Raw genomic sequence first — 18,752 nt, forward strand, 5'->3', positions numbered from 1 at the left:
TACGAGTGCAGAAGCAATGGCATATTACAATAACAAGGCTAAAACACAAGTTATAACTGATGCTAGCCCAGTTGGGGTAGGGGCAATTCTAGTACAAAAACAGGATGATGGCATGTTTAAGTTTATTAGTAGCAGTGGACTATTATTCTAGATGGTTTGAGGTAGGTGTACTACACTCAACCACAGCAGAGAAAGTGATCGAGACGTTAGATAATTGGTTCACAACTCACGGATTACCAGAGATGATCGTGAGTGATAATGGTCCTCAGTTTAGAGGTGATGAGTTTAAGAGGTTCGTAAATGAGAACGGAATTTCTCACAGAAAAACTACACCTTATTCTCCTCAAGCAAACGGAGAAGTTGAAAGGCAGAATAAAACACTCCTAAAAGCTATTAGAGCAATGTCTGCCGAAGGGAAAGTGTGGAAGAGAGAGATTAATAAGTTTCTGTTGGCGTACAGAACAACACCACACTGTGTTACTGGTGAAAGTCCAGCACAATTGATGTATGGTAGACAACTCAGGACCAAGTTGCCTGAGATGGGTAATGAAGGGAGAGACCCAAACGACGATAATATTAGAGTTAAGGATTATGAAAGTAAAGTAAAACAGAAGGAATATTGGGATAAAAGAAAGAAATCGAAAGAATCAGAAATTAAGAAAGGAGATAAAGTGTTTGTGAAACAGGATAAGAAAAATAAGTTGAGTACGACTTATGGAGAGATGCCATATAGTGTAATAGAAAAGAAGGGAAACAGTGTTCATATAGTTTATAGTTTTAATGTTATAATTTTAATGTTAGTTAATTTTAGTTGTTATCTTAAATGAGAAAAGAAGGGATGTAGTGTCTAGACACGGCAACCGAGAGGTCAAAGGTTGTTGAGCACATGAAAAGTGTGTGCGGTTTTGTTGTGCTGCGAGCACAAAGTATCGATAATAAATGCACCGTTGTTTGTGTTATTACTATATAGTTATGACGACTAAGAGAGTAAGTGTATAGGAACTTACAGAGGTAACTAACTTTACAATTCCCAACCTGAGCTTTACCGGCTACAGAATTATAATTTAGAAATTGCTAAATTGTAAAAAAAAAGCAATGTAAAAATCTGATGTGTTTATGATCTTTTTGAATAAAGTTCAGAGTGAATTAGAATATGGTTTGATTTCTTTTATTTATACCTTCTAAAAAAAAACATACGATATACAGAAACGGCATTTAAACGTGATTCCGAATTGTAGAAGGTCATCCTATAGTATCAAATTACCAATTATTGTCGACAGTGCGGTCGTGACTATGGAAATAGCAGCCTTTGTTCAAAACCGCAAGTGACTACGCCGTGACTACCCTCGACAGGAGGAAGTCTGGCGTGGTTCCACAAAAACAACGATTTCCCACGCCTATGTTTTCAGTACTGTATGTTTTTTTTTAGTGGCTTCTGAAAAACATCGTAACTACGAAATTTTGAACTTAATATTTAGATTATATGTTCTTGAAATTTTAAAATTTTGACATTGAATGTCCTTGAAATGTCCTGGAATTTTACTAGCTCACAGGTGTACGAACTCTGTAATCCAAATTCCACACAAAGGGATAGCATTTGGCCTTTTTATAGGCTATTTACATAATCCCTTGGATACAATTTAAAAGATCTAAAATAATGAAATATACGCCATTAAAACACATACATAAATATGACCTAAACAAAATGTTCCACATAATTGTTTACAGGGGTGGTGACCCGCCATATCACAGCCACAGTGGTACTCAAAGTATGTTTTGGTCAAGATGTTAAAGCCAGAGAATTTCTGAAACTTTTTGAATGCTAACTCAACGAGTCTAATCTAGTGCAGTCTGAAACAAGGAAGAAAATTATGGCAATGCAACAAGATATTTTCTTCACAATAAGAGATTGCATTATTGACAAAATGACCCACAAAGTATCGATGTCACCAAAAACGAAGGTAAGAATTGGATCAATTTTCATTCATATCGATTAAGCTTTAACAAAATAATTGTTGTTCCATGCTATGTCTAATAATGTACTATACTATGGACCGAGTACGTTTATGGTTGCCCGGTAGGCCTACTTAACACTTGATTGGTTGTGATATCAGTTACATAAAAGAAATATAAAGTACAAATATGTATTACTATATCACCTGAACAAAATAGTAACTAGAATTTAATTCAACATTGGTTTGTCTCTTTACATCAGACTTTGACTCAAGTTTTTTATCAGCTTGCCAGTTTTACTTGAAAGGTCACCCTGTTTGGAACATTCTCGGAATGCTCCTACTCTTGTTGAACTTTCTCTTGTTCATCGATGTGAACATTGCAGTGGCACAGTACACTTACAATACATCTTTAAGAGATTAATTGGCTCCGCTAAAATCCAAAACCGTCCCAACATGTGCATTACAATTTGTTTTATGTACATAAAAGTCCAAGCGATTTCCGCTAAACGGCACGAAATCACCGAAAAACAGCTATTTTTTGGAGGTTTTTTCAAGGTAATTATTAATTGACAAATTTTTTGGCTGTTTCGACATTGTAATGCCTAATTAAGTACCTACAATGTCATGTTATTTTTAATTTAAAAAAACTTAAAACGTCGTCGGCATTGATTTTTTAAGTTGGACGATTTGAAAATTGCCCTGTGTTAAAGAATAGACTTGTTTTGCCAATTTGTTGAGATTTTTACAGAAACGTTCGTAACGTTTGACCTAGTTATCCAATGATATTGGGTGTGCAAAAAGCTAATCAATCAAGCTTTCTAATGACCTAAAGTAAAATGTGATTGCTTCAAAAAAGGGGTTGTGCCGACGAAGTATCTGAACCAGTGTTTTGGTTTGTCAGTGACCGGCTAGGATAGGTTGCTAAAGTCGCCAAACCTTTCCTGAGCAGTCAGAACGTAACGTTAAAACAGTTGCTGAAAAAATACTTACCCAAAAGGTAAAAGGTCTTTCCCGACTACGCCAAAGCGTTTGATAAACTGCCTCACCAAATTATTTTAAAGAAGCTGGCTAGTCACTTCAATATCAGAGGCAATGTCTGGAAATGGATTAAGTTATTTCTATTGGGATGTTCCCAAAGAGTCTTGTATCAAGGATCCATTAGCCCATCATCCCCAGTTACCTCTGGCATACCACAGGGCAGCGTACTTGGACCCCTTATTTTTAACTTGTTTATCATCTATTATCTCCCCATGTGCATTGTTTGCCGATGACACGATAATTTATAGAAATATATTTGCAGTAGATGATGAAGTTGTTCTTCAGTGCGATCTTCTTGGTGTGATCTAAATGAAATGGAGCTTAACTTAAATAAAACCAAGGTTCTCCACATTACAAGAACAAGGAAAGAATATAGACCTGTTTATCATATAAATGACTTGCCTATTAAATCCGTATCTAGTCGTTGTCATCTGGGGGTCACGATTAATAGTGACCTTACTTGGGATGACCATGTAAACTTAATTATTTCTCGTTCAAATCGAATGTTAGTTTTTATTACTAGTATTGCAGGAGGATCATCCCCTTCAGCAATGTTCTCGCTCTATAAAGCTCTCATTGTCCCCATCCTTGAATATGGTTTGTTTGAAGAGGTTACCCAGAGGGCCCAGTTGGTGATCAGTGGCTGTGATGTACTAATACACCGGGGTAACCCCCTACTCGTCTCGAAAGATGTACTAGGTTCTTTAAAGTGCACACGAGCAAGTTGTGTACACTGGACCTACGGTTTATAGTCCTTATCCGAGAAAACTCGTTCTACCACCAGAACCATGGAGTGAGTGAGCCTCGAACCCCTGCCGATGTTATGGCTACGTGAGTACGGTTCCACTGTCTTAACCACTCGGCCACTCACTCACTCATGGTGTCTCTGCGTGGTTGCCTCGAACCAAAACACTTGCGGAACGTATCGAGGCAGTCCAGCAAAGGGCCACTAGGCTTGTCCTTAAACAAAGAAGAGGTGAAATGGAATACGAGGAACGTCTCACTAAGCTAAATTGGCCTACACTATCTAATCGAAGAAATTATCTTCTGTTATCCTTTGTTTGTAAATCACTTATTAAAACGGTTGATTGTAGTAGTGTTCGTCAATTTATAGTTGTTAATGGCCAACACGTTGATACACTCAAGTTCATTCATCACTATGCTTGAACCAATTGTCTTCATCATTCCGCTATTAACATATTTCCTAGGTTATGGGAACAGTTACCGGAAATGATTACAAATTCTTTAATTTTCCAACATTTAAATTCACTTAAATCACATGTATTATATTGACTTTGTTGAATCGACTATAAGTATTCTTGTATTCTTTATTTATTTTTATCAATTTATCTAAGGTCGTGTTTATACAACACACTAAATTTAAACACGGCTTTAATTTTTAGCGTGTTGTTCGGACCGAGGTCAACCCACCTTAACGTTTGCTGTTATACTAGAAATCACGATACCGTGTTGTACCGGAAGTTTCATCAACACGCAGTGCATGCTAGGATAAAAGGTCAAATCGTTCGCTTGAATTGGCTGGGTTGTCAACAATCATCGTCGTCTCCTCGCTGTCCGATGTATTCGCGCGGTTTTTACCATTTTCATTATTGTATTCGTTCACGTTTGCATTGTTGTTTATTTTGTTCTCGGTTCATTTAAATTAATAAAAGTTATTTTACGGGTTTCATTGTTTCATCTATACACCATGGAAGAAGATGCCATTTTTGCGATGTTATTTTTTATTCTGTTTGGAGTGGGAAACGATAGAGGCCTACTAGTTGGCCCCACTAGGCTAGGCGTAAGACGTGGTAGGAGGATGGTTGCTGGCCTAAATGATGACATTGTGGTATCACATCAACAACTGATGTATATGGCTTTAATAACATTTCGTTTGATAATAGAGGAGTATGTCCAAGCACCAAGATTTCGCCGAATGGGGCACATCTTTAGAAGTGACTGTTGGTGGCGTATTGATGTTCTCCAACATTTCAATAATAATCAATGGAGGGAACATTTCAGAATGACAAAACCAACTTTTAATTACCTATGTGACCGCCTAGAACCAATAATTCGTAGAAAACCAAATAAGTTTGGGCGCAATATGTCTACAAAAAAATGTGTGGCGATAACCATATATAGACTTGCAACCTGTTGTGATTTACGAACAATTGCAAATTTGTTTGGTGTAGCAAGGTGTAGTGCATGTGTGGTTGTGCACCAAGTTTGTAGGGCTATTGTGCAAGTTCTCCGAGCAGAGTATGTTGTTTGGCCAACAGATCAACGCCTAACAGAAACCATCAACGGCTTTCAACAGAAGCATGGTTTTCCGCAATGTGCCGGGGCTATTGATGGTTCCCATATCCCGATAATATCCCCTAATGAATTTGCTGCAGATTACTACAATCGTAAAGGTTGGCACTCGATAGTGTTACAAGCTGTAGCCGATAACAATTTGAGGTAACACTATTTAAAAAAATAAAATAGGTTATTAATTAATAGGTTAACAAAGAAAAACTGAAATCTCAATTTGTTATTAATTTATTGCTTTTCTTTGTTCTGCAGATTTACAGACCTCTATGTTGGTTGGCCCGGTAAAGTTCACGATGCTCGCATTCTACGTAATTCTGCATTGTACGAAAAAGGAGTAGACGGCCAACTGTTTCCGAGGGTTAGTACAGTACTTAAAAACGTAATATTGAACGATTGACTATACAATATATGTTTTTTACTAATAATGTAGAGCACTTGAATTTGTGATTTAAGGTAGATCAGACAATTTGCATTTGATTTAAATAAATCTATGCTTTTCTTCATTATAGAGAACAGTAGTCATAAATGGAGTACATGTGCCGATAATGATTCTTGGTGACCCTGCATATCCTCTGATGAAATGGTTGATGAAAGGTTTCCCTGTGACCGAAAATATAACAAGGGAACAGACAGTTTTTAATTACAGACTATCAAAAGCTAGGATGGTCGTTGAAAGGGCGTTTGGCATGTTGAAGGGGAGATGGAGAATATTAATGAAGCGTAATGACAGTGCTCTTAAAAATGTGGGATGCATGGTGATGGCTTGCTGTATTTTACACAATTTGTGTATCGACGAGGGAGAAATTTATAACCCAGAATGGGAGATTCCCGAGGACCTTCCACAACCTGAACCACATGAAGAAGTCAATCCACAAGGCGGTGTTTCAGCAAATGACATAAGAGCGGCATTGGTACAAATGTTTGCATAACAATCTATCTAGTTTATTGTATATAAATATAAATACAGTAGTACACTATAACTGGTTAAAGTCAGTTTTGAACATGCATCCAATATTCAACAGGATAAAAAATACTGTAAATATGTAAATTAAAGGTGATTTAGTAAAAACTATGTTTGCATAACAATCTATCTAGTTTATTGATTTCCTGTTTGTATATAAATACAGTAGTACACAATAACAGGTTCTGGTCAGTTTTGAATATGCCTCCAATATTCAACACATTAAAAAATACTGTAATTAAATGTGATTTAGCTGAAAACTGATAAATAAAGCTCTGGAATGAATTTTGCATAGAAATAATGTTGTATGTAAACTAAAAGTAAATGTGAAAAAATCAATTTAACATAAATACATGCACAAAACAAAACAAAAATCCACAGCATAATAATGAAAGTAAATAGCAGTGTAGGATGATTACAACCAAGGCTTATGGATGGAGGCATTAGGGGATGGGCCCTGCTGATGTTCTTGAGGTGAGGGTGGACGTGTAGCTGTCGATGGATGTGAAGAGAGGGTACGTCGTCGACCAGAGTAACCAAGTCTTGCAGGATGCGATGGTTGTTGGCTGAAACCTGAATGGCCAGCTTCAGCAGATTGTGCTGGATGCAGAGGCTGTGCTGGCTGCTGTCTTCCAGCAAACATTTGGCCAAACATTGATAGAATTTGCATCTGCCTTTCATGGGCTCTCTCCTCATCACGCCGCTTTTCCTCAGCCTCTTCTTTTCGTTTTCTGTCTTCATATGCGAACATGTTCTGTTGTAGTTGCATCTGGTTGGCGTGATTGATCTCTCCAAATTCTTTACTGATTTTCGTCAACGAATTGGAGAACCCTGCCACCATTTCTTCTGTTTTTGCTTTCTTTCTACCTATAAAAAAACATTTTTAGATATATTTGACTATATTACATTGAAGTGCTACGTGGTAAGAGGGTTATTTACAGTGGCTCTTCGTGATTCCCGCCACTTTGTGGTTGTTTTTATATATGTTTTTTGTCAGTAAAGAATAAGAACTAATTTAATCTCGACAATCCAGATCCAATCGTGCACTCTTTTTATTGCTTCACATAAAACTTGAAACCATATGTTAACAAAAATAATACATACTTTTCAGAACAGTTTGGGACTGCCTCTTTTCCTCTGTGGTGTCGGCCATCTTTCTCTTTTTATTACCACCTGAAGCACCAGCAGTACCTTAAAAAAACAATTGATTTGCACAATCCTTTAATTTTCCATACAAGCTTTGAAGAAATTAAGTTGAAGAAATGCAACTTATTATTAAAATAGTATAATCATTCATAACATTATAACATATAATGTTTTACTCTTACCTTCGAAAAATTCCTCCGTGGCCACATCAAGTTGTTGCTTATTTTGGTCATCCTGTAGAAGGTCTAATAGGCTGTCATTTTCTTCAACGTCTTCAAAATCTAAATTTAGAGCATTCCTAATTTAAGGTCTGCATAAAATGAATAGAATGGCAGCTAACATTGGCATCCCTAAAATCAATTTATGAACTACTTCTTAATAGGTATCTTTTTGACAGACTATTAAATATTACTAATATATATTGTATGTTTGGTTAGGACACCTCTTTTTGAAAACCCTAGCTTATATTATGTAAATATAAAATATAACGTGACTGAATAAATGCATACCTGCTGCTGATGCTTCACTGCAAACTGTTGTGTCAGTGTTAACAGAATTTGTGTCATCCATCAGGTCGATGAAAGTCATTTCATCCATTGTGTCCCGGATTTCTTTAGGCTTACTGACTGGCCTATCTCCAAAAATTTCGTCCATTTCTGGGGAAAAAACCCAGTCGGTTGGTGGATTCCCAGACTTATTGTTTTCGTCTTTTGCCGATGTGTACTGGCGCCGTAGGTTTTTACATTTGTTAATCACCTGCTTTGACGAAAATGTAAAACCCATTTCTTTTAGTTTTTCTGTTATCTCTGAATACACCGAACTATTCCGACGGGTACCGTCAAATCCGCTTTGTATCTTGTGTTGGCCCCAAATACTTATTAGTGCCTGTGTGGCACTGTCGTTCCAAGTCATCGTTATTTTTAGGCTCTACAAAGTGCAGGCAGCAGGGTGAAAGATGGCGAAGAAATGGCAACATTTTATTCTCACTTGCTTGTAGAAGATAATCTGTTACGTAATATTAACTAGAAATTCTACTGATGAGACCGCCACTGGTTACAAATAATCTGTTCCGACGACGATTATCTGAATGCGCACTGTTTAATCTTTTGTTTGTACCCTGGGCAGGCAGCGAAGCAGTAATAAATGGGCCCAATCTTGTTAGCAACGTCGCATGACATGATTGATATTACGACCTGTTTTAACGAGAGGTCAAAATATACCCTGAGGACACTTCCAACACGGTAACGGCGACCGGGAATCCACCAAATTTTAGGATTCAGCCAAGTAGCCTTTTTTGCAATTAAAATCTCATTACACGGAATCTCTTTGTTGTTATACAACACACTTTTCGTAGGCGTGTAGAATATGCGTGTAATAGCGTGTTGTATAAACGCGCCCTAATATAGTTTATTATACATCATAATTGTTACTTTGGGAGTATGGAACCTGAACTCTTGTTATAGTGATTGATTCCCTTTCAGCTAAATTCTTAGGTGTCGATCTTGACTCTGGCCTGACGTGGAAAACACACATTTGTGTAATTGAAAACAAAATTTCCAAAAGCCTTGGTATTATCTTCTTATTTACCCCCTAATATCCTACGCATCCTGTATTGCTCTATGATTCTTCCCTATTTGAGTTATTGTAATATTGTTTGGTGCAACACATATCCCACAAACCTTTGCCGTATTGGCAGACTCGTCCATTTAACTAATAAGAAAAGGATTACATAAATAAGTAATATTTAGCTTTTAATACATTCCTATATTAGATAATGGTTTTTATTTGTTTATTTAGATCCCACATCAGATGAACACTAGGAAAAGAAAAGTCGACTACAGGGCTTTATGCAATGGTCCAGACCTTGATGCCAGAAAGCTACTCTAGAGAGGAAAGAAAAGTGGTCCACAACAAAGTATATATTTTCTTTATACAATAGAGTATTTGTTTTAAAATATTATATTTTTATGTTTATTATAAATAACATAAACATCACTGGAGTTGAATTATGTTAGTTTCATAGTCTAATGTATAGCTATTTTCCATACGCCAATTACCACTAAGAAATACAATATTATAAGTTAAAATGTGTTTGACCAAACAGACGAAGTGTTTAGTGTGAACACTAACACTAAGAGCAACAGAGTTTTATTCGAGTATACAACTGACCTAAAGAAACAAATTACTCATAAATGCTATTCCTGTATTGTCAAATTTGTATTTATTATTTTTTTATATAACTTGACTTGTATATTTTTTCTTTATGCTGGATTTTTTTTATATTTTTTCAATTATTTGTGTAATATTTGCACATATTCAAGTCATTCTTTCAACCCAGTGGAAAATAAATATCATTACCCACAATTTCCTTCAAATAGTTATTGATGAACATTGGCATAATCCTCAAACTATAATTGAAAGATTTTTTGAAGAGCAATTCATAGATCCAAATTTTGTTAGATATAACTGCCAATATGTACAAAGGTTGCTTTAAATATTTGTTTCAAAAGTATGCTTTAAACAAAAATCAGGTGGAACAACAACTAAACGATTTCTTGAAAACTTAAAAAAAGAAGAATGTGAGTTTGTTCTTGGTACTGTAGGACAGATGAAACTAAAGGAGCTAGAATAGAACGCTTGAAAGCATTGCTCTAAATTCTAAGAAATCTGGATACAATAAATTAAGCTGTATCAACCCACCTATTTTACCAATTCCAATTAAGAACGTAATAAGATATAATATTTCATTACATACTAGAATGCGCCACACCATGACTGAGGAAAATTTAAATAGTTTAGATCATGATGCAAAATCATGGGTAGGCCTTTACAAATATACTTATTTATTTGAAATATTATAATGTCATTTTGTGTACTAATTTAAATTACTGTATATGAATTATCATTTATTGAGTGTTTGCTTTAAAAACAACTTAAAAAACATATATACAGTAAATAGTACTTTAAGTTTATGTTTAACTCATAAAATAAGTACTATAATACTATAAATCAAGTCAAATGAAATAAACTATCTAGAAATGAAGGCTGCCTTGTTTGAACTTGTTTGTATCATGTATTAATTATTTTGTTAAGGTGGCCAAATACTGTACGAGCTTTGCTCTTTTTTGGTCATCCTTCCATTTTTGCATTTATTCATTACACTTGTTTATACTGGAAAATAAAAACTGAAACTGAAACTAAAAGCCTTTTGTGTATATAGTTCAAATAGCCATGTTTTGATAAAAATTAACTAACAAGCGAGCACACTTTATTGAGTTAGTTTGATAAATTGTTATCTGTAGTACTGTTACATGTTGTGTTTGTTAATTGAGTTTAATATCCCAAGATGGGATTATTATACACAGAAAAATAGTCACAGATTTGACATTGACGAAAGCGATCTCAATGGGGCGGAGCGCTGAAGCCGCTAAAGTTCACATGAAAGAAATTGGTTCTGAGAAACCAGTGGACGTTGTCAACATTTTGTGCTAAACAGCGCATAGAGACTATTTGTATTTTGCGCTATATAAATTAAAAACCATTAAACATACGCCATCCTATGACATGATGCATATACACTAACACAATTTTCTGTTTTACATTCAGTTTTCAAAATACCAGAGGAGACAATAACGAAGTACAGAACCCCACCAATGATGAAACTTTCTGATATCCCAAATAGCCCAACACACAATCACACAATTTCGCAATATCCTATGCAATTTACTTGAAATATTAATACATTTTGTAGGTAGGAGAAATCAGACTTGTAGGTCTTACAAGAAAACGTATAAGGACAATCCAACTTACTGACAATGAAAGCAACAATGTGGAAGTTTCACTGTGGGGTTAACACACAGAAGTTGATTTACATCTGAGATAGTAAAATCTCCGTCAACAGCTGCTATCAAGCCTTGCTCCTATTAGCCTGCTTCACAGTTTAAAGAGGACGGCATTAATTTGCTGCCTTGTGACTTCCAGCCCGAAGCACTTCAGACAGTTTGCGTAGAGAATTCCCTACAATAATTGATGGCATCGTCAAGCCGATGCCTGGCGAGGAATTTAAAATCAAACTTGTTGACGACGCGAAGCTGTTCTGTGTAAACACACCAAGGAAAATTCCGTATGCCTATTGCAATAAACTGAAGAATGAACTAGAACTTTTAGAAACTCTGGGTATCATCACTAAAACAACTGAACATTCCGAGTGGTGTGCCCCAATCGTTGTGGCTGCAAAGAAAGATCCGACTAAAATACTCTTGTGCGTCGACCTCTTGCGACTAAATAGAAATGCCAAGAGAGAGTACTTACCCCTCAACAAGCGGTAGCAGATATCGCGGTTATTAGACCACGATCTTATCGTCTACGGATGCTGTCTGCTTATACCAGAATCGCTTCGCGGAGCAATGCTTCAACAGCTATATCTCGGTCACCCTGGGATCCGATGCGCCCAGGATCGGGCAAGAACGATTGTATATTGGCCCAATATCGACAACGACATTGATCAAAGCATCAACGATTGCAATTTCTGCCAAGATCGTCTTCCGATGAATCAAAGCGAACCTTTGATACAGAAGCCACGGCCCAGCCGACCATTCCTGGAAATCGCTGCTGATTTCGCCTACTTGAATGGTATCAATTATCTTATCGCTGTTTGTTGTTACAATGATTGACCTACCATCATCCCCATGGGTAAAGACACAACTTCGAACGCCACCGCTTCCAAACTACAAGACGTATTCATCACAATGGGTACTCCAGACGTCTTTTGGTTTGATGGTGGAATGCAGTTCACATCCGATTACTTCAAGACATTCGCTGGGGACTGGAAATTCACTATTCAGATAAACTAGCTTTAGCTCTTCTGAGTTACAGAAACACACCCTCGAGAAAGGACGGACAGTCGCAGTTAAACTATTCGGCAAACCCAATCAAGATTCTTTGCCTGTCCATCGCCATGCCTTCAAAAAGAAATCCATGTGAGGAAGGCCAATACGTTTCATAGTTGCAAAACAGATGCAAAAATGAGGGCTAAGGCTAATCTTGAGTTCGAAGCCATTGCTTCTGATTATCAAACATTGGCAAACAAAACCGCTAACAATGTTTATAATAAGCGCCAGCTCACATTCTACATGTTTTGTATTTATGCACTATCTCCAGACGAAGTGTATCACATGAGATTCCGTTGCGCACGCGCACGTCAGTTTGTTGCATAGGCACAAAATCAAAAAAATTGATTATTTTGTAACAAATTATTATCTATCAAGCATTGTTTCGTTATGGACAACTTATCACTTGGTAAGAGGGATAACGAACAATCAAGAAAAATAGTAGAAGTAGGGCTTGAGAGCTCATAAACTTCGACGGGTTCCGCCGACCCTGCGGGGCCAGGCGTGCTAATTTGTAATAAACTCTCGCACCATGAAAATAAGCCTCACAAAAGAAAAGGCCCAAGAAATATGTAATCAAGGTATATCGCTAAACACAAAAATTAGTGTCTCATCGGTTATAGGTAAGCTCGTTGCAGCTTTTCCGGGTGTTTAATATGGACCATTACATTACCATGGGCTGAAAAAGACAAAATCTATGCACTGAGACTAACAAGGGCCACTTTGATAGAAAAATGGCCATCACACTAACCGCTAAAAGGGAACTCAAATGGTGGATTGAAAATGCTAAATTGGAAACAAAGAAAAATAGATCATGGGTACCCTCTGTGAACCTAACTAGTGATGCTTCGGGCAACAACAACAATGCGACACATAGCAATGGCTGACAAACCAATTAAATCGGAAGAAAAATAAAAATAAAAAGAAAAAGGTTTATGCTGTTGCTGTCGGGAAACAAACAGGTGTCTATTTATCCTGGCTGGAATGCCAAGCAAACACTCTGATGGCTATCACGGAGCTTTATGTAATGTTGTATTCTTACAATACTGCCCTCTAGAGTGTTATTGAATAAAGTACTCAGCAGAGCAGTGATAATGGCTACCGTTGATCAACGTGTTTATTGATTGTGTATTGTGTCCTATCATTAAACATCACATTGGCGACGAGAACTATGGTGGCCATGAGTTGTTTGACCTGTGTGGTACAACGTTTGCGAGTGCTAAAGATAAGTTGACACAATATTTTAGACCTAAAAAAAACATTGAGTTTGAAACATATCAATTCAATTCAATTCATCGACATTTTTATTCCATAATCAAAATAAAAACATATACAAATACAATACAAATAATAAGATAATGGAATGGGATACAAAATAAGCACAAGTGCTTTAAGCATGTAACCCTAACAAAAAGATCAAACAATTAGTACAAACAAAAAGAACAAACCAAAATAACATAATGTGATTTACTTAACTTAAATATTTCTATTGTTATAATATTGCTTTAATCTCTGTTTAAACAAACTTAAAGTAGGGGATTGTTTTATATAGTCTGTTAAATTGTTCCAAATATGTGTTCCTTGGTAGGAAATACATTGCTGTCCGACTTTGGTGCGTTTTAGTTGTGGACAGTAGTTTGACCTGTTTCTAGTTGAGTAATTATGGAATGAGGCAGATGTACTAAATAAGTTATTAAATGATTCAGGTAATAGATTATGTTTATATTGATACATAAATATAGCAGTGTGTTTCGTAAGGTCAAAAATATTTAATGTTTGGGTCGAAATAAAAAGTGGATGAGAAGGATGCATAAAATGAACATGACAAATATTTCTAAGTGCTTTTTTCTGCACTGTAAAAACTATAAACACAATGCTAAACACAATTCTTGTAGTCACTTTGGAGACACATAGAATGCTAAAAATTCTATGTGCTTAGGCTTATTTAGTGTTTAGCACTAATGTGTTTAGTTTCGTTTTGTGTTTTTACTTTGGTGTTTAGAAGAAAAATATGCTTATCTTTCAAGTGTTTAGCCTTTTCTGTGTTTAGCTCGTTCTGTGTTTAGAAAATCTTAGTGTTTTTGATGTAGTGTTTAGAAGAAAAATATGCTTATCTTTCAAGTGTTTAGCCTTTTCTGTGTTTAGCTCGTTCTGTGTTTAGCAAATAGTAGTGTTTTTGATGTAGTGTTTAGAAGAAAAATATGCTTAGTGTTTAGCCCGTTTTGCGTTTAGCACAGAAGTGCTTGGAAAAAGTATAGTGTTTTAACTCTATAGTGTTTGAAATATCATTTGTGCTTAAATGCAAGTGTTTAGACCGTTTTGCGTTTAGCACAGAAGTGCTTGGAAAAAGTATAGTGTTTTAACTCTATAGTGTTTGGAATATCATTTGTGCTTAAATGCAAGTGTTTAGACCATTTTGCGTTTAGCATAGACGAGCTTAGAAATGTATTTCATGTGTTATACACTTAAGAATACATGCTTACTTGAAATATTTAGCAAACATGGGCTTACAAATATGGGTTTTTTGCTGTGGTGTTTATAATATACTATATTCTTTATATCTCTGGGTTTTCATGCTCTGCATTAACACTTTTTCATAGCCAATAATCACTTATTTTGTTGTTACCTTAAACTCCTATTGGCCTTTATGCGTATCAGATTGACATCATTAATTAAGAACACAACGGACGAAAGTGATATTTTAATCAAAACATTTAAATTATTTATTCATGTCTACCAATATAAAAAACTGAAATATTACCTTTTGATAATAACATGAAAGATACATTGTATGATAATACAACTGTCTTATAATATAAACTATAAAATGTTCAATTAATAAAGCAGTTGAGTTTAATATACAGCTTCCAACATTGTGTTGACATTATGGAAAGCTGTGAAATGAAATAAAACATTTTTTTATCCTTTAAAATCCAGTATTGAAAAATACCTAATATTTGAGATACTGTGTCGGATAATGTAATCGAAAACATAATAATTGCCAATTAACATATAGCATCAGATAAATGCCCTTTGACTTTAAAAACATTTTCATTGCAGAGAATGCATGATTTCGTTTCCCTGGGTTATTCTGCCTGGGGGTTCTATGTCTTGATCCATGTCCTCCTGCAAGAGAAAAAGTAATGAATATTAAAAATAATCTGGTTTATTAATTTGACAACCGTATACAAAACAGCATTATTCAAATTCTGCAATTACCTGCAATAAATAATGGGATCAAATAAAAAAAAATGTTAGTTCTGATGTCTCCTCTATAATTTTGTCCAGATGCTTAGAAGCATCTTCTATACGGTTACCAAGCCATACACGGACTCTAGATGAATATATTGGAAGGGGACATTCAGTTTCAGTGCTAAAAGTGGACAAATTATGTTCATCTTCTCCTTTTCCACTAGAGAAAGAAAGATGTTTGCTCAATATCCATATCAGATGTCTAAGAAGAATAAAAGAAATATTATTTTGAAACAATAAAATTGCGTATTGAATTGTTGATGCCATTATCAGTCACGATAGCTTAATGACCATTGTAGTCTTATTTCCATTGAGGTAGGCCTTGTTTACTGACATGAAACAGTTAATGTATATGAATTCCTGAATTTAGACCCCTGATAAGATTTTTTGTTACTAATTTTATTTTAAAAAGACATATTTATTGAAACAACTACACTCCACTAGAAGCCTGCAGTGGCCCTAAGACCTCATGAGGCTGACTAGTTAGAACTTCATTGAGACAATAGTCTATTTATTTGGAGTGTACTGTTATTATTGATATTTTAATAATTGTTTAAATAAACATATATTATTTATTTTTTATTTTAAAAAGACATAATATTGAAACAACTACACTCCACTAAAAGCCTGCAGTTGCCCTAAGACCTCATGAGGCTGTCTAGTTAGAAATTCATTGAGACAATAGTCTATTTATTTGGGTGTACTGTTATTATTGATATTTTAATAATTGTATAGTTTTTTTGTTTTTAAATAAACATACATTATTTATTTTTAAATTTAAAGACATATTGAAACAACTACACTCCACTAGAAGCCTGCAGTTGCCCTAAGACCTCATGAGGCTGACTAGTTAGAACTTCATTGAGACAATAGTCTATTTATTGGAGTGTACTGTTATCATTGATATTTTAATAATTGTATAATTTTGTTGTTTTTAAATAAACATACATTATTTATTTTAAAAAGACATATTGAAACAACTACACTCCACTAGAAGCCTGCAGTGGCCCTAAGACCTCATGAGGCTGACTAGTTAGAACTTCATTGAGACAATAGTCTATTTATTTGGAGTGTACTGTTATCATTGATATTTTAATAATTGTATAATTTTGTTGTTTTTAAATAAACATACATTATTAATTTGTAGTATTTCAAAAGACATATTGAAACAACTACACTCCACTAGAGGCCTTCAGTTGCCCTAAGACCTCATGAGGCTGACTAGTTAGAACTTCATTGAGACAATAGTCTATTTATTTGGAGTGTACTGTTATTATTGATGTTTTATTAATTGTATAATTTTGTTGTTTTTAAATAAACATACATTATTTATTTTTTATTTTAAAAAGACATATTGAAACAACTACACTCCACTCGAAGCTTTCAGTTGCCCTACGACCTCATGAGGCTGACTAGTAAGAGCTTCCTTGAGACAATAGTCTATTTGTTTTAAGTGTTAGTTTTACTGTAGGCCTATAATAATATAATGACAATTATTGTTTTCCAATGCATTATTTAATTTTTTTTAAATACAGGTTAGGCCTATTACCATTATAATATGTGGTCAGATTCTGAAAATATACAAGAAATTTACCAGAATAAAGAATAAAAGAGCAAAATATAATAGCTTAGTGATATCTAAAAATAAAACTAAATTTTAGATTCTCACCTTCAATTATTTTGGCATCATCTTCTGGGATTCCACACTCAATCAAACAAGTTTTGATTTCTTCAGCAGAACTGTTATCATCTATTAAATCCATGCTGAAAAAAAAGAACCAATATAAACATATAGGCCTACCTCACAAATACAGTATATTTGCAATATATTTTTACACAACACTATACACTAGATATTTGTGGCAACAACACTTGACCTTTTAGTGATCAATCATTCAGCTGATTCATTCTCTCAAAGAATTCAGCTTATTCTAGCAAATTGAGGATAGTAATGCTTGAGTGATTTCTCTCTCCTAATTCTTGTCCTCATTCTAAATGAAAATATTTAATTTCCTTTCTTTTTTCCTATAAAATTATAACAGTAATACTAATAGTAAATGACATTAACATGATCATAGCCTATGAAGGAGCTATGGTCTAGTCTAGAAAAATAAGTAAATACTTTTTGAGTCCAGTTCCTAATATTCACTAAGGGAAGAAATGGAAAGGTTTCCTACCCCGTTTCCTACTTGTACTTTCTAGGATTTTTATCAAATAATCTACAGGGTTAGGATTATATTGTTTTGACAACTCAAGTAACATGACCAGAGTGTTGTTTTCAATTTTTCCTCTCGACTATTACTAACTGTATTAAAAGTAAAAAAGATTGTTATTATCGATAGTGGAATGGGCGATTTCTAGGTTTGCCGATTTCTTTGCTTTTCACCTATACTCTCGTTGCTGCTGTTGTCGACGACCGTTGGCCAAAACTAGGCCGGCTATACAAGACATCGGCAAGCAACTCTATTATTCTAAAAGGCAAATTTAATATAATCACTATATACATATTACCAATACAAACAATGTGAAATAACTTACCTGCAATATATGATTACTTCAATCAACGTAAAGCTAAGAATTAGAAAGATTTTTGTTTCACCTTCCCGACACCACTCCCATCCAACTCAACGGCTTCTGCTAAAAAGGCGCGCACTAGATTCGCGGGTTTTTCTCCTCATCAATCATAATCAGTCGTTCCTTGGGGTGTTGCTATTGTATGTATATATAGATACAGTATTTTATTATTTTATAAACATTTATAGCGTAAATTATAATATTAATGCCATAAAGAGTTTATATTAGTTATGAAATATGTGTTTATGTAAATAATTAATATTTTTAATTGTTAATTGGTCATGCCAAAATCATCATATACCATGAGAATCAATGGTATCAACTGTATTTTGATGCATCATGATCAATCATTTTCAGTGTGTGTGTGTGTGTGGGGGGGGGGGGGGGGGTGATGCACGGCGTGTGGTAAAAGGATGGGAAATGTGGTGTATTTTGGTCGAAACCGATGCATCAATTTACTCTATTAATCAAATTATAATATAATAAAACGTATCTAAATGGATCTATTAACTTTCCAAAACAACATGTTGGTACCGTAAATCGAAATAGCAGAACTGAACCTATCAATCCAACAAACAATTTACCAAACTAAATGGATCTATTCAATCCAATACACATTTCCAA

The 18,752-nt window shown here is 34.9% G+C and overlaps 1 protein-coding gene and 1 long non-coding RNA gene across 2 annotated transcripts; both read right to left on the reverse strand.

Annotated features, from left to right (window-relative positions):
* Positions 1-6,673: 6,673 nt before the first annotated feature.
* LOC140048024 (uncharacterized) lies at positions 6,674-8,034 on the reverse strand. The gene is made up of 4 exons (XM_072093034.1): positions 7,923-8,034; positions 7,596-7,694; positions 7,372-7,458; positions 6,674-7,134 (listed from the first exon to the last, which is right to left on the reverse strand). Exons 1-4 carry the CDS (start codon positions 8,008-8,010, stop codon positions 6,683-6,685), a joined length of 726 nt encoding a protein of 241 aa, XP_071949135.1. The 5' UTR covers positions 8,011-8,034; the 3' UTR covers positions 6,674-6,682.
* Positions 8,035-15,275: 7,241 nt separating this feature from the next.
* LOC140046096 (uncharacterized) lies at positions 15,276-18,240 on the reverse strand. Its single transcript, XR_011844732.1, has 3 exons — positions 18,093-18,240; positions 17,224-17,304; positions 15,276-15,428 (listed from the first exon to the last, which is right to left on the reverse strand). It is a non-coding gene; the product is annotated as an uncharacterized lncRNA (long non-coding RNA).
* Between the last annotated feature and the right edge of the window lie 512 nt (positions 18,241-18,752).

Source organism: Antedon mediterranea, chromosome 4 (genome assembly GCF_964355755.1).
Source record: "Antedon mediterranea chromosome 4, ecAntMedi1.1, whole genome shotgun sequence".
Lineage (NCBI taxonomy): Eukaryota > Metazoa > Echinodermata > Crinoidea > Comatulida > Antedonidae > Antedon > Antedon mediterranea.